General features: G+C 36.1%; 1 protein-coding gene across 1 annotated transcript; it reads left to right on the top strand.

Moving 5' to 3' along the window:
• Positions 1-882: 882 nt before the first annotated feature.
• cdc14aa (cell division cycle 14Aa) lies at positions 883-26,068 on the top strand. The gene is made up of 15 exons (XM_067363129.1): positions 883-937; positions 1,414-1,504; positions 1,616-1,691; positions 4,431-4,523; positions 4,672-4,751; positions 7,175-7,241; positions 7,800-7,862; positions 9,092-9,179; positions 13,168-13,398; positions 14,532-14,670; positions 14,778-14,943; positions 15,030-15,127; positions 16,815-16,943; positions 17,753-18,143; positions 26,039-26,068. Exons 1-15 carry the CDS (start codon positions 892-894, stop codon positions 26,066-26,068), a joined length of 1,788 nt encoding a protein of 595 aa, XP_067219230.1. The 5' UTR covers positions 883-891.
• Positions 26,069-26,888: the final 820 nt, after the last annotated feature.

Below are 26,888 nucleotides of genomic sequence, written 5' to 3'. Positions count from 1 at the left end.
CCTTTAACCCTATTCCTACCCCTAAACCTAATCCTACCCATAACATATCCCTAAAATCAGAGGGGAAAGATAAGTGAATAACATTGATGTAGAAGCACCTAACCATGGTTGGTTGATTGGAATATTGTTCCAGGATCAAAAAAGATGTTGATCCAGGAACATGTCTTACTTAGCAAAATCAGTGACCGGCTGCACACACCCCCCAGGTTTCAGCTCAGTCATTAAATAAAAATCCCTGAAATGCTATCTATCTATCCACATAAATTTAAAAATATATAATTATAGAGTTATCTAAGAAATTAAAATACTTTCTTCAACGAAGTTGGATGCAAAAATGACTGTATTTCTTATTTCTGTGGCTAAATCGTGCAATATGACTGATCCAAAACATCATAGTTTAGAGCAGGCACTCCGTCTCGAACTCTGATTGGTCGAAATTATCCCCCGCCTTAACAACGGGCATTTGTGTGGTGGCGTGGCACGTGGTTACTAGGCAATGTCTCTTTAACTTGTATCGTGAAGTTTTCAGCTATGGAAGAACGTGCAAGGAAACTCTAGTACAATATAAGTGCAAAAGATGACGGAGAACTGAAGGACACGAACATATATGAGATTAAACTGATGGAAAATATCATGTTTTTAACTCACTTCCCGTTCAGAAGAGATTTAGAGGATTTGCCGTCTATACTCGACACAGAAGAGCTTATAGGACACAGAAGTGGGTTATAACAGGACAGTGTTGACTTCGTTAAATATAAATATAACGGATTTATTTTTAAGTAAAGTCACATTTATTTTCAAAACTACCGGATATTCAATATAACGTCCCTTTGGAACGAAAACAAACTCGTGGAAATATTTTAAAATCCTGAAGTTTCAGTATTAAATAAAATGGGAGATGACAATGAGCTTCTCGGATCTTCTGAGTTTATCAAAGGTAATAAGATGAAAATAGTTATATCGTTTAAAACAAAGCTTCAAATGCAAATATTATTTTCTAATCTGCTAAATCCATAAGTAACTTAATGTTTTATAACATCAACATCCTAGCATATTGTATGTTGTACTTTGTAATAATTTTCATGAATGTTATTAAAAACAATATAGCCTATAATGCTTTACAGATTAGTTGTTCATGTACATTCAGATATGTGAAAATGCTTTCAAAGTGTCTTTCAATTATGATTACTAAAATCTGTTTATGTTACTACTGAAAGTCATTTTAAATTTTTACCTTTTGCTTCCTGTTGTTTTTTTTTTTTTTTTTTTTTTTTTTTTTTTTTTTTCTTTCAGATTGTTAGAATCCATTATATACGTGTTTGGTAAACCAGATGTGGTTTACCATCATTTACTTTCTTTCTTTCTTTTTTAACTTATTCTGTATTAATTTGTATTTTCTTTCCCGTCACCCAGATCGACTGTATTTCGCTACTCTTAGAGGCAAACCCAAGAGCACAGCAAACACACATTTCTTCTGCACAGATGAGGAATTTATATATGAAAAGTAAGTCTTTGTACGTTTTTAACTGTCCATGTAAAATTTCCATTTCTGATTGCCCATATTTGCTTGTTTCATTTGACAAGTGTTGACTTTATGGTCCATTTCTGTCTCAAGCTTTTATGCAGATTTTGGGCCCCTCAATCTGGCAATGCTGTACAGATATTGCTGCAAACTGAACAAAAAACTAAAGGTAAAATCATCTTCTTTGAATCAAATGGCTCAGTGTTTGCATCACAGTGCTTGTATTCCTTAAGACTTCATCAGAAATTCGTATTTTACTTACTGATCAAATACAGGTCTTATGTTTTTCGTTTTCATATTTGGATTTATTCATAAACATTGAGAGGAGCCTTTTTAATTTGGTTGCCTAAAAGAAATTAGAATGGTTTGCCAAAGCATGATGCAGCAAGACACTTTAAAAACATTTTTCTCTTATTCCAGAAAAAAAAAGTCAAAATTCTATACATATGAATATATGAGTATATATATATATATATATATATATATATATATATATATATATATATATATATATATATATATATATATATATATATATATATATAGTTTATGAGTCTTAGATAACAGAAACTTGTAGATGTTTTCCTGGAACACCACAAAGGCTAATCCCCTGTAAATAGGTAGGTTAAGCCCAGCCTGACAAAATAAATGTTCAGTTTTGTAAAACCTTCATATATGGTCACATCCCTTCACCAACAGCAGCAGCCATGACCTTAATGCCTATATTAATAGTAAGTTATTTTATATTTAATAGTAAGTTATTTATACCTTCTTGCAAGACTGTATGAGTCACAAGCAGTTCCTGCAGTGAGCAGTAGAGAGCGCCCTATTACTGTGAGTGACACAACAGAAGTTTCTGGCATGAATGATTGAACTTCAATGACTTTCTTTGTATCTGGAACTGACAGATTAAGGGTTATATGGGTCACGTTCAAGGTGTTTCTGTGCAGTATGTGCTTGTCTTTAGTGTGAAGTGGGTACAAAAAAATGGGACATCCATGTAGCACATAAAACATCTGGATTTTTTGACTATTATTTTATATGTCTGGCTTTACAGGGTTAAATAACAATAAAACTCCAAATGTACCAAACTGGCTTAATGTAATGAGAAATAAATTGTAGGTAAACTGAGCAATTCACTTCATCTTCCTCTGTCTGAGACATTGTTATTGCAGTACCATTCTACACCAAACAGCAAAATCAAAATTAAAATGGCAAGAAACATATGAATGACATCTAGAGCCTTAAAGGAACACTCCATTTTTTTGAAAATAGGCTAATTTTCCAACTCCCCTACGCTGCATTCACACGGGGCGTCAGCGTCAACGCTTGATGGAGGGCGTGTCTGAAGCTTGTGCTGACGCAACCGTTATAGTGATTACAGCCAATCACATTACTTTCCGGTGTTGCACGAACGCAGTTGGCTGCGACTGCTCTAGGGTATTTGCATAGGGCGATCTGATTGGATGACGCCTGCGTTGGCGCTTGAAAAGTTGAGAAATCTTCAACTTCTGCCGCTTAGAACGCGAGTGAAGCGACGCGACGGAACCCACAATTCAGTTCGGCAACGCATGACGTCACCCATTCAAAGTAAACGAGAAGCGTTAACGCCGGCGCCCCGTGTGAATGCAGCCCTACAGTTAAATAGTAGAGTTTTACCATTTTGGAATCCATTCAGCCGATCTCCGGGTCTGGCGTTACCACTTTAAGCATAGCTTAGCATAGTTCATTGAATCTGATTAGACCGTTAGCATCTCGCTCAAAAATGACCAAAGAGTTTCAATATTTTTCCTATTTAAAACTTGACTCTTCTGTAGTTACATTGTGTACTAAGACCAACGGAAAATGAAAAGTTGTGATTTTCTAGGCTGATATGACTTGGAACTATACTCTCATTCCGGCATAATAATCAAGGAACTTTGCTGCCGTACCATGGATGCAGCAGGCGCAATGATATTACGCAGCACCTCTCAGAAGAGTCAAGTTTTAAATAGGAAAAAAATCTCGAAACTCTTTGGTCATTTTTGAGCTAGATGCTAACGGTCTAATCAGATTCAGTGAACTATGCTAAGCTATGCTAAAAGTGGAACCGCCAGACCCGGAGATTGACTGAATGGATTCGAAAACGGTAAAACTCAACTGTTTAACTCTAAGGGAGTTGGAAAATGAGCCTATTTTCAAAAAAGTTTTCCTTTAAGTATTAATGGAACAATTCACCCAAATATGGAAATTCTGTCATCATTTACGTGCCCTCGTGTCATTTTAAACCTGAATTAATTTGTTTCTTCCATTTGACATAAAAGGATATATAATAGGCAGAATGTTCTACTCTTTTCATTACAGTCATTATACAGTCATAATTGTGAGGTGGCTGTCAAGATCCAAAAATTACAAAAAGGCACCATGTAAGTACTACAGCAGTAGTCCATGTGCATATTTTCCAAGTGTTCTTAAACAATACTGTAGCACTACGTGAGGAACAGAATGAAAGTTAAGTCATTGTTCACCAAACCTCTCCCTCATTGTAGGTCATTAAATCTATATTTTATGCTATTTAAATATGTGTATTGGTTACAACAACATTTGGCATCATAAACAACAGACCTGCTCATCTTGTGAAATCCTGCTCGTCATGTGAACAGAGCTGATTATTAGTATTATCAGTTTAGAACTGTTTAAAGGATGTCTTTTCTCTGGCTTCAGAGGACTTCAAATATGGCAAGTCATATGGACTCCTTTTAAAGTGAGCATAAAAAGCAGCCTGAACATTCTACCTAACATCTCCTTTTGTGTTCTGCAGAAGAAAGAAAGTCATACAGGTTTTTGAATGACATTGGGGGAATAAATAATGAATTTTCATATTTGGATGAACTATCTAAACATGAATGTGTGTTGTGTATCTCTGCAGTCTTTCACTCTGTCCAGAAAGCGCATAATCCATTACACCAGTTATGACCAACGAAAGAGAGCCAATGCAGCCGTCCTCATCGGTGCTTATGCAGTGAGTCCAGCTCTATGTTTCTATAACCTTAGAAGGTGATAGTTTTTGTTGATGTTTTGGGGATAAAATAATTATGAACAGTGAAACAAAGCTCTTGTTTCAGAGATTCTCAGGGAAATTGATAGTTATATCTTGCTTCTTTCTTCAGGTAATCTACTTAAAAAGAACTCCAGAGGAAGTGTACCAGGCCCTGATCTCTGGAACCAATGTGTCATACCTGCCCTTTAGGTGAGAAACTGCACACACGCTCTGACACAAGCATGACAATCTGATTTGGTCATGTGTGGCCGTGCTAATCACACCTCATTGCCATAGTCTTATATATTACTGTATGTACACATCGGTGGACCGTATACAGTTGGAACAATTTTTGCTTTTTACATTACCACAAAAAAAAAAAAAACAATAATTCAACATGTAACTAAAGAAATAAAGTTTATAAATAGTTCATATTTTCCACAGTTAGTTCATAAAGACAAGAAATACATTTGTTCAAAGTGAAACACTCTAACTCAGATAACAGGAAATGATCTCAGAACTTTGGCTAATGTTCTGGAAAAGTTATGAACAAATGTTTTTCCCTTAAAGGGTTAGTTCACCCAAAAATAATGTCATTTATTACTCACCCTCATGTCGTTCCACACCCGTAAGACCTTTGTTAATCTTCGAAACGCAAATTAAGATATTTTTGTTGAAATCCGATGGCTCAGTGAGGCCTACATAGCCAGCATTGACATTTCCTCTCTCAAGATCCATTAATGTACTAAAAACATATTTAAATCAGTTATTGTGAGTACAGTGGTTCAATATTAATATTATAAAGCCACGAGAATATTTTTGGTGTGCCAAAAACTACTTATTTAGTGATGGCCGATTTCAAAACACTGCTTCATGAAGCTTCAAAGCGTTATGAATCTTTTGTGTCGAATCATGAATCAGATCGCGTGTCAAACCGCCAAACTTCTGAAATCACGTGACTTTGGCGCTCCGACACGCTGATTTGACACGCTGATTCATAATGCTCCGAAGCTTCCTGAAGGTGTGTTTTGAAATCGGCCATCACTAAATAAATCGTTATTTTTTTTTTTTTTTGGCACACCAAAAATATTCTTGTTGCGTTATAATATTAATATTGAACCACTGTACTCACATGAACTGATTTAAATATGTTTTTAGTACATTAATGGATCTTGAGAAAGGAAATGTCATTGCTGGCTATGCAGGCCTCACTGAGCCATCGGATTTCATCAAAAATATCTTAATTTGTGTTCCAGAGTTTAAGAAGGTCTTACGGGTGTAGAACGACATGAAGGTGAGTAATTAATGACAGAATTTTCTATTTTTGGGTGAACTAACACTTTAACATTAGTAGAACATTTGTTCAAAGTTATCAGGTAACTTCATATATAATATTAATTTTAATAATGTTAAAAATAAAATATGTTCATGATTTTTTTTTTCTGAAAGTTGCATGTTCATCTAACGTTTTTACATATTACTACTTCTTTCAGAAAATTCAGAGAACATTTAAAGTCCCCCTGTTGTCAATAACTTTATCCCTTAAAACTCATCTTTGATCACCAAAATAACATATTTAAACGTTTTTTTCCTGTGTGAAAAAATTCTTAATGCCTTAAAAATAGCTTGAATGTAACTCTACACCCTTGCCTCATTTAATATACTGACCTAATGATCTATGAATATGATAATTAGCCCCGCCTCCACTCACTCGCAAGAGCTCAGACGAGATACACTCGGTCAACTTACTGAGGTAACTGCTGCACAATGCTATCACTTTTTACAACGGCAGACACATGACGAATATTAATTAATATGATTAGTGTTTTGCTTGACTATGTTATCAAACAGCTAATAATGTGTTGCTAATGTTACATAAACCATGTTCACAATCATGAGTCAGACAGCTGCCTTCTAACAATCAGTATCCTTACAAACACTTTGAACAACTCCGAATGTCAGTGGAGACAGGCATATAGTTCATCATAACATCGTAATATGCATCATACACCCGCTATATTGCTAAACTGACGTGATTGACGTGATTTGTTACAAGGTAGTTTGTGACGTCAGAAACACTAGCGATTTCAAACAGCGGGTTTGAGACTGTCTTTGGTTTACTACAGTTTTAAAGAGAAAATACTCAGCAATACCACCAGATAAGTAAAGTAACCTAAACAACTAATTTAAAATGTTAAAATGTCTTAAAATCATTAAAAAAAAAAAAAAAAAAATTCAGCTCTTCATTTTATTCCTGTTCTTTATTATATACAACTGATTATAATTCAATAGTAGAACATCTAAGAGTTAAATAGCCTACAGTTCATCAGTAAATCACTGAACAATTAAGATTAAGAGTTCAAATTAGGAATAGTTCCTCTCTAAAACACTGAACAACAGTTTTAAATAACAAAAATATTGAACAATTAAAAAACAGTTCTCTGTACAACTGTAAAAACAAAACAAATAACATTCACTCGGTCAATAAGGCAGAAACTCATTCATTCACATACTCATTAATAAAGTTTTACCAGTAGCGAACTGTGACTCTTGAATCTTGGCCCTCTCACCCCCTTCCCTCATCGGGAAAAATGTTAATGTTAATTTTTTTTTTACATTTTCTTTCCATATAGAGATGCTGCTTTTGGGAACTGCACATATGATCTAACCATATTAGACTGTTTACAAGGAATCCGCAAGGTACGTGTATAAAGGGGAGAGTTTGCTTCAATTGCACCATCTGTTTTAATCATTAATATTTAATAAGGGTAAAGTTTGTGACATTTTTGTCCCATTTTTTTAGACCAAGGCTGGACAGCGTAAACATACAATGCACTTTATCCCCAGAACATAATCTTTTAGTCCAATTATCTGTCTTTTCAATCTGACACTGGAGAAAGAATTGGCACAGATTACATAAAGGACTTGACACGCAATGTGATGACTGTTGAACAGGAAGCACAATACAAAGAAGGACATTTGTGGGTAGAGAAGTCTCTGGCAGACATAACATGCTTTTGAGATGCAATGAGATATTATATAGCTTGGATAGCTGTGACACATGATTTAAGTAAATGATGTTGAATACAACCTTATCAGTTTGTCTTTTTAAGCATCAAGGATTTATTTTAAGATTTTTGCATAATGGACACTTTTTCTTTATGTTCCATTAAATTAGTAAAGATCCAAATTCATGATTCATGTTTTGCCTTTATTTAATGAAAAGTAAATCTTATTCTTAATTAATTTTCTCTTCAGGCCTTGCAGCACGGTTTCTTTGACTTTGAGAATTTTGATGTTGAAGAATATGAACATTATGAGGTATCTACTTCTTTGATATGATTATTTCATTGTCATAGATATAAACTTTATAAGTGTATAGCACTGCTTCATTCTCAACAGTGGCCCCATTTAATGTGTTGAGCATTTAAAACTGAATAACTGTAATAAGAATAGCATTCAAAATCAAAATATTAAACCAAGTGGCTTTTATTTATTTATTTTTTTTTAATTTTTTTTTTTTTTTTTTAAAGGTATATTTTGCAAGCAAAACATTTAACAAAAAAGTAGGTCATAAATTATAAATTATTTAGACACTTTCTGATTGTCACACTGTCAGATCATGTTTATAGTTTGTGGTGTACTTCACCTTTGTTTACTCTGATAAAAAAAAAAAACTACAACTGTGAACTTGAAGAAAACTGACTTTACTGATTAAAAGTCATTGCAAAAATTAATTGGTTTGATATTTTGTTATAAAATCTAAACAGTTTAAAGGTCCTGTTCTTCGTGATCCCATGTTTCAAACTTTAGTTAGTGTGTAATCTTGTTATTAGAGTATAAATAAAATCTGTAAAATTTTAAAGCTCAAAGTTCAATGCCAAGTGAGATATTTTATTTAACAGAAATCGCCTACATCGAACGTCCAGTTTGGACTACATCCCTCTACTTCCTTCTTTAATGACATCACTAAAACAGTTTTTTGACTAACCTCCGCCCACAGGAATACACAAGAGTTGCGTTTGTAGAGTGTGTTTGTCGCCATGTCGTCGAAACGCTGTTATTTTCATCCCGCAGTCCAATCACCGGGTCTGATTCCGGCTCAAATTGATAGGGTAGAATTAAAGACATGTTTACAATAACACTGAGCGCATGCATCTCCACGTTATCGTTAAGAGGCGTGACTTTTCCGGGCACGGTGCGCTCAGAGCTGTCGAATCACAACACAGGAACTGCTGGCATTCTCGTTACGTATTTCTGAAGGAGGGACTTCATAGAACAAGGAAGTCATCAGCCCGTTTTTATGACAGTGGAAACAGCGGTATACAGATAAGTAAATTATGTGAAAAATACTGTTTTTTTTTTACACGCGAAACATGAACACATGTTATATTGCACACTATAAACACAATCAAAGCTTCAAAAAAAACATGAAAAACGGGACCTTTAACATGCATTTAAGTGTGCATTATATTGTATTATATTGTATTATGTATATTGTTGATGGATTCAGAGGTTTTAGTGCATCTTCTCATCTTTTGCATTACAAGCGTGTGGAAAATGGTGATTTTAATTGGATTGTGCCAGGAAAACTGTTGGCCTTCAGTGGACCTCATCCCAAGAGCAAAATAGAGAACGGTAAGCTGGCACATTAAATTTGCACCTAAAAGCTTGTACATTCTGCCCTAACAAATGTTTAATGGATCATTGAGTTAACCCTGTTGGTATTTGTTCTTTATTCAATGGCTGTAGTTTCCCAAAACCCTGTTAAACTTGCTACAAGTATAGGAGAACATTCAAAATGGTTTCTCAAACATGGCCAAAAGTTTGGGCAGTGACATAAATTTTGTGTTTCGCAATGTTTGCGGCTTTAGTTGTTGTGGTGTTGATTAACATTGTTTCTAGATTATTGATGCATTTTAAATAATTGAAAAAAGTTTATATAGCACTTATCCAGTGCTCAAGGATGCTTTACAGTGTACATGCAATAAGGAAAGGATAATAACAATAGGGAGGACAATGATGACAAAAAATAGTAAGTAGGTTAGAGTAACAAGAATTCAGAACAGTAAAATAGCGTTGCATTGGGCAGCATACAGCAGAATATAATCCTGCACAATGAAATACAGAACACAACTTAAGAATGATAACATTCAGAAAATAAGTGAGTTTTGAGTAGTGATTTGAATACAGAGATATTATTAACAAAACAGAGTGACCGGGGGAGAGAATTCTATAGTTTAGGTGTAACAAAGCTGCAATACCGAGGGACAGAGAGAAGACCTGAAGAAGAGTCAGAAAATCTTAGTGAGGGAGTTGGGGTGTAGGGGAGGAGCGAATTACAGAGATAGGGGGAGTCAAGCCGTGCAAAGAAAGTGAGCAGGAGAATTTTGTATTTATTACGATAGGCCATTGGAAGCCAGTGGAGATCATTCAAAATTGGAGTGATTTGGAGAGAACGTTTGGTGGGGTAAGTATTCTAGCAGCAGAGTTTTGAATATATACTGACATGGAGCTGGCTGGTAAATCAATGAAAAGGGCATTACATTAATCAAGACGGGTTGAGACAAATGCATGGATGACAGTTTTGACATCTGATGAAGAACTGATGAAGTAACAGCTTTCATCAGTTTGGGTAGATAGAGCAGATGTACAGATAGTCTGTATTTGGATTTCATCAGCATAAAGGGATAATTAAAACCATGATTATGTAAGATCTGACCTAGAGGTAGTGTGTAAATTATGAATAATAATGATTCCTGGGGGAGATCTTGCTTCAGGGGGACATTAGGTGATTGAAAACCCTGTACTGAAATGAAGAATTGTCTGTCAGAGAGATAGAAAGATAACCAAGAAAGAGCAGCACCAGAAATACCCACATCGAAGAGGCGAGAAATAAGTAAGTCATGGGAGACAGTATCGAAGGTAGGGCTGAGGTCAATTAACAGAAGTATAGACAGAGAACCAGAGTCACCAGAAAGTAGTAGATCATTCACTACCTTACCAAGTGCAGATTCTTTAGAATGAAGAGGGTGAAAACCAGATTGAAAGGGATCAAAGATATTATTTTCTACTAGAAAAGACGCAAGCTGGGAGGCCACAGTACTTTCCAATAATTTAACAATGAGGGGTAAATTTGAAATAGGACAATAATTAGATAGGACTTACGGATCAAGGTTGGGTTTCTTAAGAACAGGGCTAACTGCAGCAGTTTTGAGTGGCAGATGGAATGAGGCAGAGGCAAGAGATGCATTGATGAAGTGAGAAATAGGTGCAGAGATGACAGAATGGCAAAGTTTCAAGAGAAAAGTATTGAATTGGATCTCAAAACTAACTCAAAAACAGAAGATGGAGTAGTCAGAGAAATACAAGTCAGGGACTGACCAGACAGATTTGGCAAATAGGTAAACTTCGTGGCCTCATTAGATAAACATCAGTGGACAGCATCTATCTTTTCTAGTACATAATTCAGTAAGGAACAGCAAAGCCCATTTGAAGCTAGAGTATCATGAGATGGAGGTTTGGTAAGCTTATTTATTGTATTAAATAATGCTTTTGGCCTGTTGTTTGATTTATTAATTGCGGCATGCAGTCGTGGTCTGGACAGGTACTTATATTCATCTGATGTGAGTAGGTTCAACTGCAAAAAAAAAAAATCATCAGGAACTTGCCAAGATTCAGTGATAAGAAAAAGATCAAGCTTATTGTCAATGATAATTTCATTGACAATAAGCTTGATCTTTTTCTTATCACTGAATCTTGGCAAGTTCCTGATGATTTTTTTTTGACAATTGATTTTTCATTGACAATTCCGAGATTGATCAACAGTTCAAAAGTGCAGAGTGACAATGCAAGACATTTAAATTAAATGATGAGGTATATTTCTGATCACTACCAGTGAGATTAGAGAGGCTATTAGATTAGATTAGAGAGTGCTGCATAGTGTAACCGGCAGGACATTTTCTGGGCATGGACGACATCCTGTAGTGCAATCAAAAGAGAGAGTGGTAACTCACCCATCAACAGCCTCTCGCAACAGCCCAATGGCAAACTTAAAGACAGCAAGGATTGCTAGTATCAACAATCCAGTCCAGAGCATCATTCTCAACCCAGAAATGGAAACGGAATGAAGTACTAGTCAGTTGAAATTTCTCCATTCTGATTGGATTATAAGAGCAGACTGATTACTATAAAAGGGGAAGAAGTGCTTCCAATCATTGTGTTCTTGTGATTCTTAGCAATGGTTACCTCCAAAGAAAGATGTACAGTCATCATCACTTTGCATCAAATTTGCCTCACATGCAAGGAAATTGCTGCAAAGAATATTCCACTTGAAAGAACCATTTACAGGATCATCAAGAACTTCAAGGAGAGAAGTTAAACTGCAGTGAAGAAGGCTTCAGGACATCCCAGAGTGTCCGGCAAGCACCAGGACCATCTCTTCTCGAGGAGTCAGTTATGGAATTGTGTCATCTGAGGCCAAGACTTTTGGACAATGGCCTGGTGTCAAGAAGAGCAGCAAAGAAGCAACTTATCTCAAAGAAAAAACATCAAGGACAGACTAAAATTCTGCAAGAAAGACAAGGATTGGACCACAGAAGACTAGTGCAAAGTTATTTTCTCAGATGAAGCTCCCTTCTGAATGTTTGGGACATCTGGAAAATCAATTGTCTGGAGAAGAAAAGGTGAATACTATCATGTGTCCCATGTTGTGCCAACAGTGAAGCATCCGGAGACCACCATGTGTGGGGCAACTTTTCATCCAAGGTAGTGGCTCTGCCCCAAACACTGCCCTGAATAAAGAATGGCATCAAAACGTCCTGCAAGAGCAACATCTCGCAAAAATCCAGGGGAAAGTTGGTATTGATCTATGCATTTTCCAGCATAATGGAGCACCATGTCACAAGGCAAGAGTGATAATGAAGTTGCTTGGAGATCATAACATTATAGTTTTGAATACTTGGTCAGGTAAATCCCAGAATTTTAATCCCATAGAGAACCTGTGGTCAATCCTCAAAATGTGAGTGAACAAACAGAAGTCCACAAGTTCTGATCAACTAATAAACTAATAATTAATAACTAATAAAGCAAGAATAGACCACTATCACTCAGGATTTGCCCCAGAAGCTGATATCCAGCATGCAAGAGTGAATTGCAGAGGTGTTGAAGAAGAAGGGCCAACACTGTTAATACTGACTCCTTGCATATATTGAATATTTTTGTCATTAAAATTGAAAATGAAAAATAAAAAATAATGAAAATAAAATTGAAATGCTTACCATTGTTTTCCAGTATACCATAGAAACATCACTGCCAATACTTTTAGTCATGACTATAATAAGTGCTGATTAAACCCTTTTATCAAATTACTCAAGGGGTCTATAGAGTTAGGTTAAAATGTCTGTGCAAGTTGTGGTATTAATCAGATTATTATTATTATCAACTTTCACTAACCTGCAGGCATGATTGCTCCACAAAGTTAAGAGAAAAAAATCTTGAATGTAGAAGAAGACCATTTACACCATGGCCTGCTTTGGTGTCCCTTGTGGCAGCATTGAGAATCTCTTACTGGTAGTAACATTAGATTAACTCGCTTTTGAACTTAAGACTGTTTTTGCTTTTTCAGGTTATCCTCTACACGCTCCAGAAGCGTACTTTTCTTACTTCCGGCAGCACAATGTGACGGATGTTGTGCGACTGAACAAGAAAATCTATGAAGGGCGACGCTTCACAGATGCCGGGTTTGAACATCACGACTTGTTCTTCATAGACGGCACCACGCCTAGTGATCTCCTCACAAGACGCTTTCTGCACATCTGTGAGAGTGCAAAGGGTGCCGTGGCTGTCCACTGCAAGGGTGAGACACTTTCTAGAATCTAGATTTGTGATGAACCAGCATCTTGTTTTTGTTGTATCTGAAGTGAGGTGCACTTTTATTTGATATACTTTTATTTTATACTAAACCACAAAAATACCATAATATGTTTGTAGAAATGTAGGAAACATGCAAAGTCCACATACTTGTTTCTCAGAAAAACAATGGTACAGCCAGTTATTCTACTTTGAAATATGCGTTCCGTGTTGGAATGGAATAAATTCATTATTCATTATTCACTATACGCTATATTCATTATAGTGATTCAAAAGTTATCCAGGGATAATGCGAGTGTATATTGTTCTCTGAACACCTGTGTCCTGAACTCCACCTGGTTGCTGTCAAGCCATTTTAAGTGTCTTTTTCTAGTTCTGTGTCCACCAAGACACCTGGTGACTGGCAGACTGCCTTGTTTAAGGTTTAATGCTGTTCAGTATATCTCAGTATCCAGCTTTCACTTTTGGGTCCCTTTTTCGACATTGTGGCAAAATACCTTTGTTGTTTTTAGCTGATTACAAAAGCCAAGAGAGAAGTAAAACTGCCAAGTACAACAGCCACTTCTTAAAACAGGAAAACTAAATGAATACTTATTTACAAATGAGTCATTTTCTTGAGTAGGTGTGCTACTGATAATTTCATAAAATACAACGGTCTGCTTTAACAGTAAATTGCAAACACTCAAGTGCAGTATGCTGTACCGACCATTCAGCATCCACCGCTCATCCAGCTCAACATAACCAGCATGAAAGCATTTAAAGCAACTAAATGATTACACACAGCTGGCATTATCCTAGACTGTTTGCATAAATGTCACTAGTGTCATTGTTACTACAAAGCTGCTGGCTACGTAGGCCAGAACAAATATGTTAATTTTATCATTATAATAATCAAAATGATTACAAAACATCAAGTCCTACCAGAACTTGTTTTTCTAGTGACCAACCACCACCTGCACGCTAAACAATTCAGGCACTGAAGCTATTCTACTCATAGGAAGTGGCATATATATATATATATATATATATATATATATATATATAGAGATAGATAGATAGATAGAATTTTTTATTGTTTTGTTTTCTCCACTAAATTATTTTCCCACTGTCTCTGCACAGCTGGCCTTGGCAGGACGGGCACACTGATAGGCTGCTACTTGATGAAGCATTATCGCTTCACAGCACCTGAGGCCATTGCCTGGATACGAATCTGCAGGCCAGGATCCATCATTGGACCGCAGCAGCATTTTCTCGAACAGTAAGTCTAAACAGTCAATATGTCAAAGAGTCTATAAACAAATTGAAGCACATAGGGACATACAACAGTTTAGAGGTCCTGTTCAGAAGTGCTTTCTCTGTCTCAAGGAAGCAGCATAGTATGTGGGTGCAAGGTGATCTCCATCGCTCAAAGCAAAAGCAGCAGCAGCTGAGGCAAAGCCGACAGCAGGAGAGAAACATGTCCCATCTCATCTCCAGTGTGGACGACATGTCCATTAACAGCACCAATCTGAAGCCAGCAAGTGTGGACGAGGTATTGTTGGAACTGAATGCACCAATCACATCTGAGTGCAAAATACAGTAAAATTGTTGTTGACACTGTGTTTTTTTATACTACAGAATGAGTTCAGAGAAGAGGACATGATTCCAACACAAGGAGACAAACTACTAGCCTTAAAGGGCCAACGCCACCCTAGATATACCACCACAGTGCTTAGGTAGACCTTCAGTTATACTAAATAAAGGCAATGAGTGTTCTTTCTGCCAGTGAAATCACTTTGGGGTCTAAGCTTTCTTCCTTCCATGAGGACATTTTTTGGAGAACATTTCTACTTAATTGATTATGTAGGGAAAACACCCTAGGAAGTAAAATTAGCTCAAATGAAATATTTATAGGGAATTATAAAGAGTTGTTTAGATTACGACCGAGCAACTGATTCGTCCAACGTTCATTTGCTCGAGCCGTAATTAAGCTCTGGTAACGGATATGAATATCCAACAATCGTGAAAACCCTGATTAAAGCAGGTAGCTTGATCACAGTTTAAGACATTAAATCATAAAGCACATAATACAAGACACTTTCCTTTTAAAATCTACAAGAGATTTTATTTATTCTAACACAAACTAATCTAACACAAAGGCACGCACATACACACACACACACATTCATACGCGTTGCAGTAAGAAGGAAATGAGAGAGAAAGAGTTTTGAAAGAGAGAGAGAGAGAGAGAGATCTGATTAACCGAATTCCTATCAATGCATTTCAAAGACCAGAACGAACCATGAATCATTCATTTAAATGCACCAGTTCAGTTTTCATCTGGAGGTACTTGCTTGCGTTGACTAAGGTGAATTTCCCTCGTCGTGCAGAGAGGGGTTTCCCAAGTCGATGATTGGTCCAGATCAGGTCCGTGTGGAACAATGAAGGAAGTCTCTTTGTCGCTGGAGTTGAAGCGGCAAAAGTCGTTGGTTGAACTTTGCGGCGAAACTTAGGACACAATACTTTCAGCGGTAAAGGAAAATTAAGTAAAGAAAAGAAAAGTGAGTGAAGGTTGGATGGCTTGAATGAGCGGCTGGTCTGTTCTTCTTGTCACTCCATTGTTCTTGGTACTTGTCTTGGCTTCTTTTCCCAGAACAGAACCAACTCCTTTCTCGTTTACTAACCAACTTCTCTCGTTCACTATCTTGCAATATGATCGTTTAAACTTAGTTGTTTGTCACACCTCTGAGGAGTCCTGGCCAATCAGACATTGTCCTGTTTCAAGCAGGCCTTCCTCTGCTCCCAATAAAACATAAGTGTTACATCCTGTTTCTGCTTCAGCAGAGAGTGCCATTTTAACATAATTGCTATTAAATGGAATACAATACATTTTAAACAGATTTCATTCAAGTTAGGATATAGGAAAGGGGGAAAGAATCAAATTAAGTCCAAATAAGGCATACTTTCAGTCATTCAGTCAAGAGTTAACACATTTACATGAATTGTGAGTGTTCTAAAGCCTAACTGTTTACAGGTAGTACTTGTGGACACATAATGCAAAATGTATGTAGTTAAAAGATGTTTGATAAGTCCATTAAAATTGTTGGAACAATTTTGATGCAGTTTTATTTGTTCAACAGTCTCTTTGGCTTTCCTGTGAAGTAAGGAAACAAAAGGGTCTGGATTGTCTCTCTGTCTTCTTGGGTGACCCTTTGGTATGCCGCTTCTTCTACTATCAGGAAGCATGTGTCGTAAAAGTAATCAGCCTGGCTTTATCTGCAGACGGGCCGGAGCCAGAACCTCAATTCTGAATTAGAATTATGTTTTGAAAGAATCATCTGAACGATTCATTTGTCTGGTTCGTCCAAAGTTCCTACAATTACCTTTTAATAAACTGTTCTGCTATTTGTCATTTTTTGGCAGTGGGATAAACCCAGCTCCGGGCACCATTTCGCCTCCCAACTCTCCCAAAGCTCCTCTCTTCCTCTCCTCCTCTACTGCACCACAGAGACTGACACGAAGCCCTTCTTCCTCCGCTGGCAATTTAAAAAGGTACATTGATTTGACTGCACAGCCTGGTGTTTTTTTGTTTTTGTTTTTTTCATTACAGATATTGTTAAAGGGTTAGTTCACCCAAAAATGAAAATAATGTCATTTATTACTCGCCCTCATGTCGTTCCACACCCGTAAGAGCTTTGTTAATCACAAATTAAGATATTTTTGATGATATCTGATGGCACAGTGATGCCTCCATAGCAAGCAATGACATTTCCTCTCTCAAGATCCATTAATGTACTAAAAACACATTTAAATCAGTTCATGTGAGTACAGTGGCTCAATATTAATATTATAAAGCGACAAGAATATTTTTTGAGCATCAAAAATAAATAAATAACGACTTATATAGTGATGGCTGATTTCAAAACACTGCTTCATGAAGCTTCGGAGTGTTATGAATCTTTTGTGTTGAATCAGCGGTTCAGAGCACCCAAGTCACATGATTTCAGCAGTTTGGTGGTTTGACACGTGATCCGAATCATGATTTTGAATCAGGCCATCAGTATATATACTTTTTTGGTGCACCAAAAATATTCTCGTCACTTTATAATATTAATATTGAACCACTGTACTACATGAACTGATTTAAATATGTTTTTAGTACATTAATGGATCTTGAGAGAGGAAAGGTCATTACACTCTATGCAGGCCTCAGTAAGCCATCGGATTTCAACAAAAATATCTTAATTTGTGTTCTGAAGATGAACGAAGGTGTGGAACAGCATAAGGGTGAGTAACAAATGACATTATTTTCATTTTTGGGTGAACTAACCCTTTAACCACCCTTTATATGTCCTGAATAGCTTCAGTCCCCGTTTAGCCCATTCCCTCAACAACCTCTATAATGACAACAACTTCAGCGATGATGACAACAGCACACCTCCTTCCTCCTTCGCGCCCTCCCCATCTCCTGCACTAACCCAGTGTCCCCCCGCACCTCCATCCAGCTTCAGCTTTGGGTACACCACTGCAGACCCCCGACTTCCTCCCTCCCATGTGAACTTCAATCAAGAGGCCAATGCTAACCTCAACAGCCTCACTGCAGCAAGCACTGTTAGCGCTAGTCGTACAGTCAGGCCTATGAACAGAACTGGCTATAGTCTGTTCTCCGGTGGTCGGCAAAACCCCCGGAGAGGTCCGTTCCGTGCTGGACTAAGTGGGTTTCCAGGACGCTACCTCAGCAGATCCATTCCAGTGAGTGACTGTGACTGTGGCCGCCTTCGTCGTCTCTGTGGCCTCTGATTTTCACTCGCTACTTCTGCTCATTTTCCTTCTGCTACTAATTTTCCTTCACTTTAGGTTTTTCCTTAGGCCTGACTTACACTTACACTACAGTATAATTGTTATCTTTATGTGAGATTTTCAAAATCAATGTGATTTCATAATTTAAAGGAAGGGTTAATCTAAAAAGTTTAGTCATCATTTGAGCCCCATTTACACCACCAGTGACTTATCTCTGTATTCCAAGATGTTCGTTGACATTATTAGTGCTGTCGCTCTACTGTTATTGGTAGACTAAGTGTCTGGACGTCTTTAAAAAATGCTATCACAAATGCTATACATTGATGGAAATACTAAGATATTCTAATTTGACTAGGAATGATTTTTTGTTGTTGCTGAAGAAGACAAATTCTGCTCATTAACCATATCATTACAATCATTAACCATATGAACAATCTATCAAAATACAATTCAAATTTGCTCATACTGCCCAAAAATTCCAAAATGTCGTTCATCAATAATCAGAAACTGCATCAATGCTAAACTTCTTATTGCATCTTATCAGAAAGAATGTATGAATCAAACTTGCTGAGACCACTGAAAGTTCCTTTTCCACACATATCCATGTATGTTTACAAGCTGTTTCGAACTCCACAAACCCAACATTCGGTCGTAACACAGAGAGCGACACATTGTAAGGTGTGTCGCCCGGAGTCCCATCTCCTGCTCCTACAAACACACCACAACGTCACAGGTTGAATCAGAGAGTAAATGTTTATTTCTTAAATAAATAAAATAAAGGGTGGCTTGGAGTCAGTGGGTAAGCCAAAACAATAAACAAAAGATGGTTGTTTTACCTATTTTTAGAGATCTTCCCTGGAAAGAGATAACAAAACAAAAAAAGTCTTACCTCCCTGCTTAAAGCTGCTGTCTGCGATTTTTGTCCCTCTAGCGGTTAATAAACATAACTGCACGCATCTTGCGGAGGAACATTCTAGCCGGAGCTACTTTTCTCCATGAATGTCTATGGCGAGTCACGCAGTTACTGTGATACTCTGCGGCGAGTCCTACCACTCGGGTCTGAAATAGTCCGAATATAAACACTTATTATAAGTGTACCATAATGATTCAGGATAAGACAAAAACACGGTTTGGAAAATGGATTCATGTTGTATATTCTCATTATATAATGTTTGTAAATTTTTAACACAAAAAAAGTTGCGGACTGCAGCTTTAACAGAAAACTATGGAAGAGAATTAGGGCCAAGCAATAATAAAAAAATAAAACCATCACGAGATTAAAGTTGTTAAGTTTCGAGAAAAAACTCGTTACATTTTGAGAAAAAGGTTGAGATAAAATGTTGAGAATAAACTCGTTAAATTACGAGAAAAAACTCGTTAAATTAAAAAAAAAAATCGTTAAATTACGTGAACAAATGTGTTAAATTATGAGAAAAATGTCATTAAATTTCGAGAAAAAAGTCAAGATAAAATGTTGAGAATAAAGTAGGGCTGTCAAATGATTAATCACGATTAATCGCATACAAAATAAAAGTTTGAGTTTGCCTAATATATGTGGGTGTACTGTGTGTAATTATTATGTATATATAAATACAAACACATCCATGTATATATTTGAGAAATATTTACAAGTATATGTATTTATTTATATTTTTATATAATTTATATTATATATATAAATAATTGTTTGTACATAAATAACATATTTCACTTAAATATATACATGAATTTGTGTGTATTTATATATACATATTATTTACACACATTACTCACACATATATTATGCAAACTCAAACTTTTATTTTGTATGCGATTAATCACGATTCATCGTTTGACAGCCCTAGAATAAAGTCATTAAATTATGAGAAAAAGTAGTTAAATTACAAGAACAAATTCGTTAAATAACGAATTTGTTCTCATAATTTAACGACTTTTTTCTCGTAATTTAATGACTTTATTCTCATAATTTAATGAGTTTATTCTTAACATTTTATCTCGACTTTTTTCTCGAAATTTAATGACATTTTTCTCATAATTTAACGAATTTGTTCTCGTAATTTAACAACTTTTTTCCTCGTAATTTAATGACTTTATTCTCATAATTTAATGTTTATTCTCAACATTTCATCTCGACTTTTTTTCTCGAAATTTAACAAGTTTTTTCTCGAAATTTAACAACTTTAATCTCGAGATGGTTTTATTTTTTTATTATTGCTTGGCCCTAATCCTCTTCCATAGAAAACAGGAGAAAATGATCATTAAACAAAAAGGGCCTCCCACTACTTGCAAACGGTCTGCATGAAAAGGGGAGAAGGGCAATTGAACATTTACTGGCCTATACAGCTAACAATTTGTACTCCACACAAGGATTTTGTTTAAAGGCTAATCCAGCAGTGTCACTCACACTTTGCTTGTACAACAACACCAAGGAAGCAGGAGAGGGAACTCCTCGAGCCGACTTCCCTCCAAGCTTATATCCACGGAATGATCTTCGGCTCCGCCCACGTAAACAGCTACACCTGCGTTCACACAAATTAGCACGGAGCGACAGGGGGAGAGCGAGAGAGAAAGAGAGCACTTCACACATAAACTTTATTCCACACAACAATGTTACACGATATGAGTAAAATTCAACAGTGACGTTCAGAAACGTAACAAAGCATATATAGAACAGTGACATTTTTTAACATTTTAGTTCCTTTTGTAAATCATATCTGTTGAAACAGATGCATTATAGTTTTTTTTTTAATTATTATTATTTAAATGGATATGAAGGGATAGGAATGCTTCTAATTTTGCATTAGTTAATAAGAAGTATTATGCAAAACGTGGTGTTGTACCTGGTGGTGTTTCATTAACCTAAGTGAATGAGAGTAATGTCTTTAGGCAGTTAAGGGAACTCAAAAGTAATAAAGCAACATGGTTAGATAATATTCCAGTGAAGTATATTAAAGACTTAGCTAAAATGATTACTCTTATGGTGATTATATATCTTTCAATTACACAATGTGAGGCATATGGTGAGACAACAGCATTCCTATGACTAGGGGTAGGAATTTTGATATTTGCGCATGTAAATTTAAAAGTTTGGTGGGGAAAAATATGTTTTATACACTGGTGCAATTGCATGGAATCAATTACCTGCGTCAATAAGGGGAGTAAAAGATTTGGGGAGTTTATAAAAAATATTTGATAACTTCACTGTTATTAGAAAAAATATTTAGTAACTTCACTGTTGTGCAGTGTAATGCCATCAAATTCAGTCCACACATCAATGCTCACTTGCTGGTTATACTATAGCACCTAGTTTGAAAAAAAAAGTGCTTTTGCATAATTGTTATGATTTTGTAAAACATATTTTATCAAACTAAGTGTTGGAGAGTAGGAGAGATCATTAATGTGTGAACTGAATTTGGTGACAGTACAGTGAAGTTATTGAATATTTTACACAATTAAAAAAAATAATAAAAATGATGCAAAAGGACGGTTTATCAAACTAAGTGTTGTAATATGACCAGTAGGAGACCACTGATGTTTAAACTGAATTTGGTGTCACTACAATGTGTAATATTAAAGTTATTGATTATTTTTTTGGGGGGGGTTTGCACTTTACAGACGGTCCCTTCGGACTTGTCTCTCATCCGCCTGCTCAAAGAGATCAATATTATAAGGCTCGTATTGAGGAAAATTAGGTTGCAGCTCTTTGTCTACATTACTATGAGTGGAAAGAGGTGTCATTTGTATTTTTAAAAATATTTAGCTCACAAGTTATTGATACAGGAACTTTACTGAACATCTTGAGTTAAGCACTGACCGTATTTCTTTATAGGCTAAGTCCAAGTAAAACTCTAAAACGATCCATTGTGAACGTACTGTACAGAGCTGTCTGAAACACTGCCAATGGGACGTTTAACAGGAAGTGTTTGTCCGGAGAGAACACAAAGTTTCTTGAGGGAACGCAAAATTTTGAAAAATATTTTTTTTCCTCCCATCCCATATTTTTTTCCACTACCTTGTCCCTTTAGTGGCTCCGCTACAATACTCTCTTCACAATAGTTATTCAAATAATAAGATAGAAGCTGCCCCAAAAGAACTATAAAGAAGAGGAGAATGTCGTAGGCCCAGCTGGACTATAAGAGCTTCACTGGCCCTCAGCAGAATTATGAATTCCCCCCCAGTTGTGTCCTGGCACCGGTGTTGTGCTAAATTTCGATTCCCTGCCAAATTATTACCCCCCTCGTTGAAGTCGCTATCTGATTGCCTAATTAACCCCATCCCTAATCTTAACCCCTCCTCCATACCTAATCCTAAACCTACTAATACTAGGGGGGTAATAATTTGTCGGGGGTAGGAAATCAGCACAACCGGCTCTTGAATGTCGTGTCTGAAAGCTTTGCTGTCCCTCAGCACGTTGCCACTGTCTGACATATTGTAGGGTAGGCGATAAATTATTGCATAGCACTACTTATACAAATAAAAAATCTGAATAATGAGTCAGTTTTTTATGTTAAAATCAGACTCGGATGCAACAGCCCAAAGTTGTAGAATAGAAAATTAAACTGAGTGACAATTATCCATTTGTGAATTCATCTAAAGAAATGGAAAATGAAAGTTTGAGGCCAACTTTTCATTTGGTTCATTTTGATGGTGTGAATTTAACAAAGAACTGCAAAGTGTTATACGGACCGAGGTGTCTTTCTGTCATTTCTGTACATAGCCTCTATCCTTTATATTAACATCGAGGACTGCAATGCAGATATGCCAATGGCTTTACTGTGTTTTTATCCTCTGCAGTTTTTTAAGGTGTATGGGATAGGCTACATGTTATATTGTACAATTTGTAAACTTGTCAAATAAATTTGATTTTCAATTAAATCATCGAAGGTCAGCAGCAAAGACATTGGTTAATAAAGTGAGATTAAATACATAAAGTATATTCACAAGTTTATATGTACATGGGGTGGTGGAGGGATGCTGTGAAACTTGTCACGGGATAGAGGTGAGAGATGGCTTTATATACCGGCTTCCTCTTGCACTGATTGGTAGATTTACCTAAACGTGTTTACCTGAACCTCCTGAATTTTGTTAAATAAAACTTTTATTTTGCTTTTACTTTTCATTTTGTGTAATTTAACGTATTTAATTATTGCAGGTTTGCATTTCACTGTTTTTATCCATTTTGAGGAATACTGAGATGATTAAATGCATGTTCACATTTAGTCTAGAAGTAAAATAACCATCATGTTTACACAGCGCACACGACATATCTGCACCATTACTCGTGAATTATTTTACCATGGGGGCAGGAGAGGTGTCAGTCAATAAATGAGAAAACAAAGTAACTTGTGTTACTTATTTGAAAAAGTAACAGATATATATATATATATATATTTTTTGTAAATTTAAAGCAGAACTAAGTAACTTTTTTTACCTTCATAAATAGTTTTCTAAGTCCTTATGATGGTTAATTGACTTGTGGTGTGTTTGAGGCGAGCACTAACCCCCTCTGTCACGTCTACGCCAGAATACAGCACTTGCAAGTTGAGCTGCACTGACCCGACACAATCTCGCCTCATGTTCACGTTCACGCGAGAGTGACAAAATGCTTTACGGTAATTCAAAAACAATGTATATATTATGACTTTACAAGACAGTTTCGAAAATTACCCACCTCCATCGAGTGTACTGTATTTGCAAATTACCCACCTCCTCTTTCTTGTACTGTATTTGCAAAACTACTGCGCTGGTGAGCATTGTAGTCGTTGTAGTCCAGAGCTGCACTTGAAGTATTTATGACAGTGTGATTCACTGAAGGAACCTGTAGGGGGAGCTTCGCAAATCTTACTGAGTTCCGCTTTAAAAGTATTGCACTACTTTACTAGTTACTTGAAAAAGTAATCTGATTATGTAACTTGTGTTACTTGTAATGCAATACCCCTAACACTGTTAGCTTGTGTCACCAGAAATTGGTAGGTCTCTATTGAAATGAATAGGATCATGTTGCTGTTTGTCACTGGTGGTGTGAACAGGGCTTTGCAGACCTTCATGTCATTCCAAACATGTATGTTCTTTCTTTTGTGTAATGGTAAGAAAAGGTGATGTTAGACATAGTTCATAAAATTTAGATTTGATCTATAGTGGAGGCAAAGATTTGCAGCAAATAACAATATTGGGGTGTTCTTCATATTATAATATAAAAGTGTGTCACATATACTATTGTTTGGTGAATTTCATGAACAAAGTCCAGTCCTTTAAATAGGAATCCGGGTGATCAGGTAACTGGTCATACAAATGTGCTGTATTGACCAATAGAAAGCTGCAAGGTTTAAAAGTGACTTCAGTGTGAACTGTGCTTCATACATCGCTGCACTGTTGACAACCGACAATGGACCTGAAATTTGCTAATGTGACTGCACCATTTTATCTATTCCTATAACTTAAGTCTTAAAGGGTTTCACCCAAAAATGAAAATAATGTTATTTATTACTCACCCTCATGTCGTTCCACACCCATAAGACCTTTGTTAATCTTCGGAATGCAAATTAAGATATTTTTGTTGAAATCCGATGGCTCAGTGAGGCCTGCATAGCCAGCGATGACACTTCCTCTCTCAAGATCCATAAAGGTACTAAAAACATATTTAAATCAGTTCATGTGAGTACAGTGGTTCAATATTAATATTATAAAGCCACGAGAATATTTTTGGTGTGGCAAAAAAACAAAATAACGACTTATATAGTGATGGCCGATTTCAAAACACTGCTTCAGGAAGCATTGGAGCATAATGAATCTTTTGTGTCGAATCAGTGGTTCGAAGCGCCAAAGTCATGTGATTTCAGCAGTTTGGCGGTTTGACATGCGATCCGAATCATGATTCGACACAGAAGAATCATAACACTCCGAAGCTTCCTGAAGCAGTGTTTTTAAATTGCCCATCACTATTATTATAGTCACTAGTCATTATTTAGTTTTTTTTTTTTGCGCTCCAAAAATATTCTTGTTGCGTTATAATATTAATATTGAATCACTGTACTCACTTGAACTGATTTAAATATATTTTTAGTATATTAATGGATCTTGAGAGAGGAAGTGTCATTGCTATGCAGGCCTCACTGAGCCATCGGATTTGTGTTCTGAAGATGAACGAAGGTCTTACGGGTGTGGAACGGCCTGAGGGTGAGTAATAAATTACATTATTTTCATTTTTGGGTGAACTAACCCTTTAAATTTAATATATTAGTAATAAATACCTTTAGATAATTTTATTTTAACATGATATGAAAGCCAAATTCAAGTGTGCTATTAAAGCCAATACCTTTTCCCTCTGTTTACAAGTTCATCCCATTAAGGCTAAAATACCAGATTTTTTTATTTTATTTTATTTTATTTTATTTTTTGATTTCCCGATTAGCATTCGGGAGGAGTCAGAGATCAGTCTGCAGATTGAGGATATTCTGATTTGTCATATCTCACCGAGAAGTCACATTGTGTATTGATGGGCACAATGTTAATCTGTCCAGTATGAGAATATCATACCTTTTCCCCCGTATTTTGAGTTGATTTTAAAACACTAGTTTTTATTTGCCCTGTGTGTCTTGGCAATGAGGTGCTTGTTTCTGCATTAATTTGTTGTGTTTGGAATGACTTGAAAGTCTGGTAGTGTGTGATCTTCAGTCATTAAGTGTATGATGCATGTTTTTCTCTGTAACCATTTTCAAAGTCTGCAAGTGTATGATGCCTTTTAGAATCTGTTCCCATTTTAATAGTCATGTAGTGAATTTAAGCCATTAATATGCTTTACACATCGCTTCATATCAGTTTCTTAATGTCAATCTCTCTTTCCACAGTCCCTTCAGTCTGAATATGCTCAGTACTAAGACTGTGATTATACACTGATGGCCACAGCTGACCTTCTAACCATGGACGAATCATTCTGTGGACGGATCTCTCATAAAAGCTGATAACATGTTAAACACACACTGGGCTTAAAGTGTTCATTAGTACATTTATACAGTGTTTCAGTTTAGAAAATAATATATGTAAGTTTGATGTATTATTCACAAATGTATTTAGTAATTAATTTTTTTCTACATCCAAAATCAAATATATCTGCTGGTATTTGTTTGTGACTAACATTACAGTAGCTCACAATTTTGTAGAAAGTCAATGAAAAAGCAGTGCGTCTGTGCATGAGTGCGTGAAAGTATGAATGTGTGTTTGAAGAAATATAGATGTATGATCACTGATGTTACTGATTCAGTTATGTTTAGTAATATGATTGTACAGAAATCATGATTTTTAAAACATTTTGTACAGGTAGGCTAACTAATAACTGGAAAATGCCTAAATAACTGAAATATACTATAGATGCATTAAACTGCTGTCATTACACAGATCTCTTCATTTGCAAAGGCTGTGAGGTGGTGATTCTTTGTGCTGAGATATTATATATATATATATATATATATATATATATATATATATATATATATATATATACATACATACAAGGGAGGGTATTGTGTGGTGATACCCAGAACCGTTGGGTGAAGCGGTGTTTTATCGTGAATAAAACACAGCTATTGACCAATTAGAATATTTATACAACAGTTCTGTCTGGTTCTCGAATCCGATTGGCTGATAGCCATGCGATATTTCAGTGATAACAGCACTCCTACTTTTTCACCGTTTGTATCA

The sequence above is a fragment of the Chanodichthys erythropterus genome, chromosome 16 (assembly GCF_024489055.1).
Source record: "Chanodichthys erythropterus isolate Z2021 chromosome 16, ASM2448905v1, whole genome shotgun sequence".
NCBI classification, from domain to species: Eukaryota; Metazoa; Chordata; class Actinopteri; order Cypriniformes; family Xenocyprididae; genus Chanodichthys; species Chanodichthys erythropterus.
Note: the sequence above shows the minus strand (reverse complement) of the source record. Positions and strands in the feature narration are given on the sequence as shown.

Coding starts and splice junctions, on each gene's coding strand:
- cdc14aa (XM_067363129.1), top strand. CDS start 892: ATGGGAGATGACAATGAGCTTCTCGGATCTTCTGAGTTTATCAAAG. Junction 14,671..14,777: donor CAGCAGCATTTTCTCGAACA/GTAAGTCTAAAC, acceptor CTCTGTCTCAAG/GAAGCAGCATAGTATGTGGG. Junction 16,944..17,752: donor TCCGCTGGCAATTTAAAAAG/GTACATTGATTT, acceptor TGTCCTGAATAG/CTTCAGTCCCCGTTTAGCCC.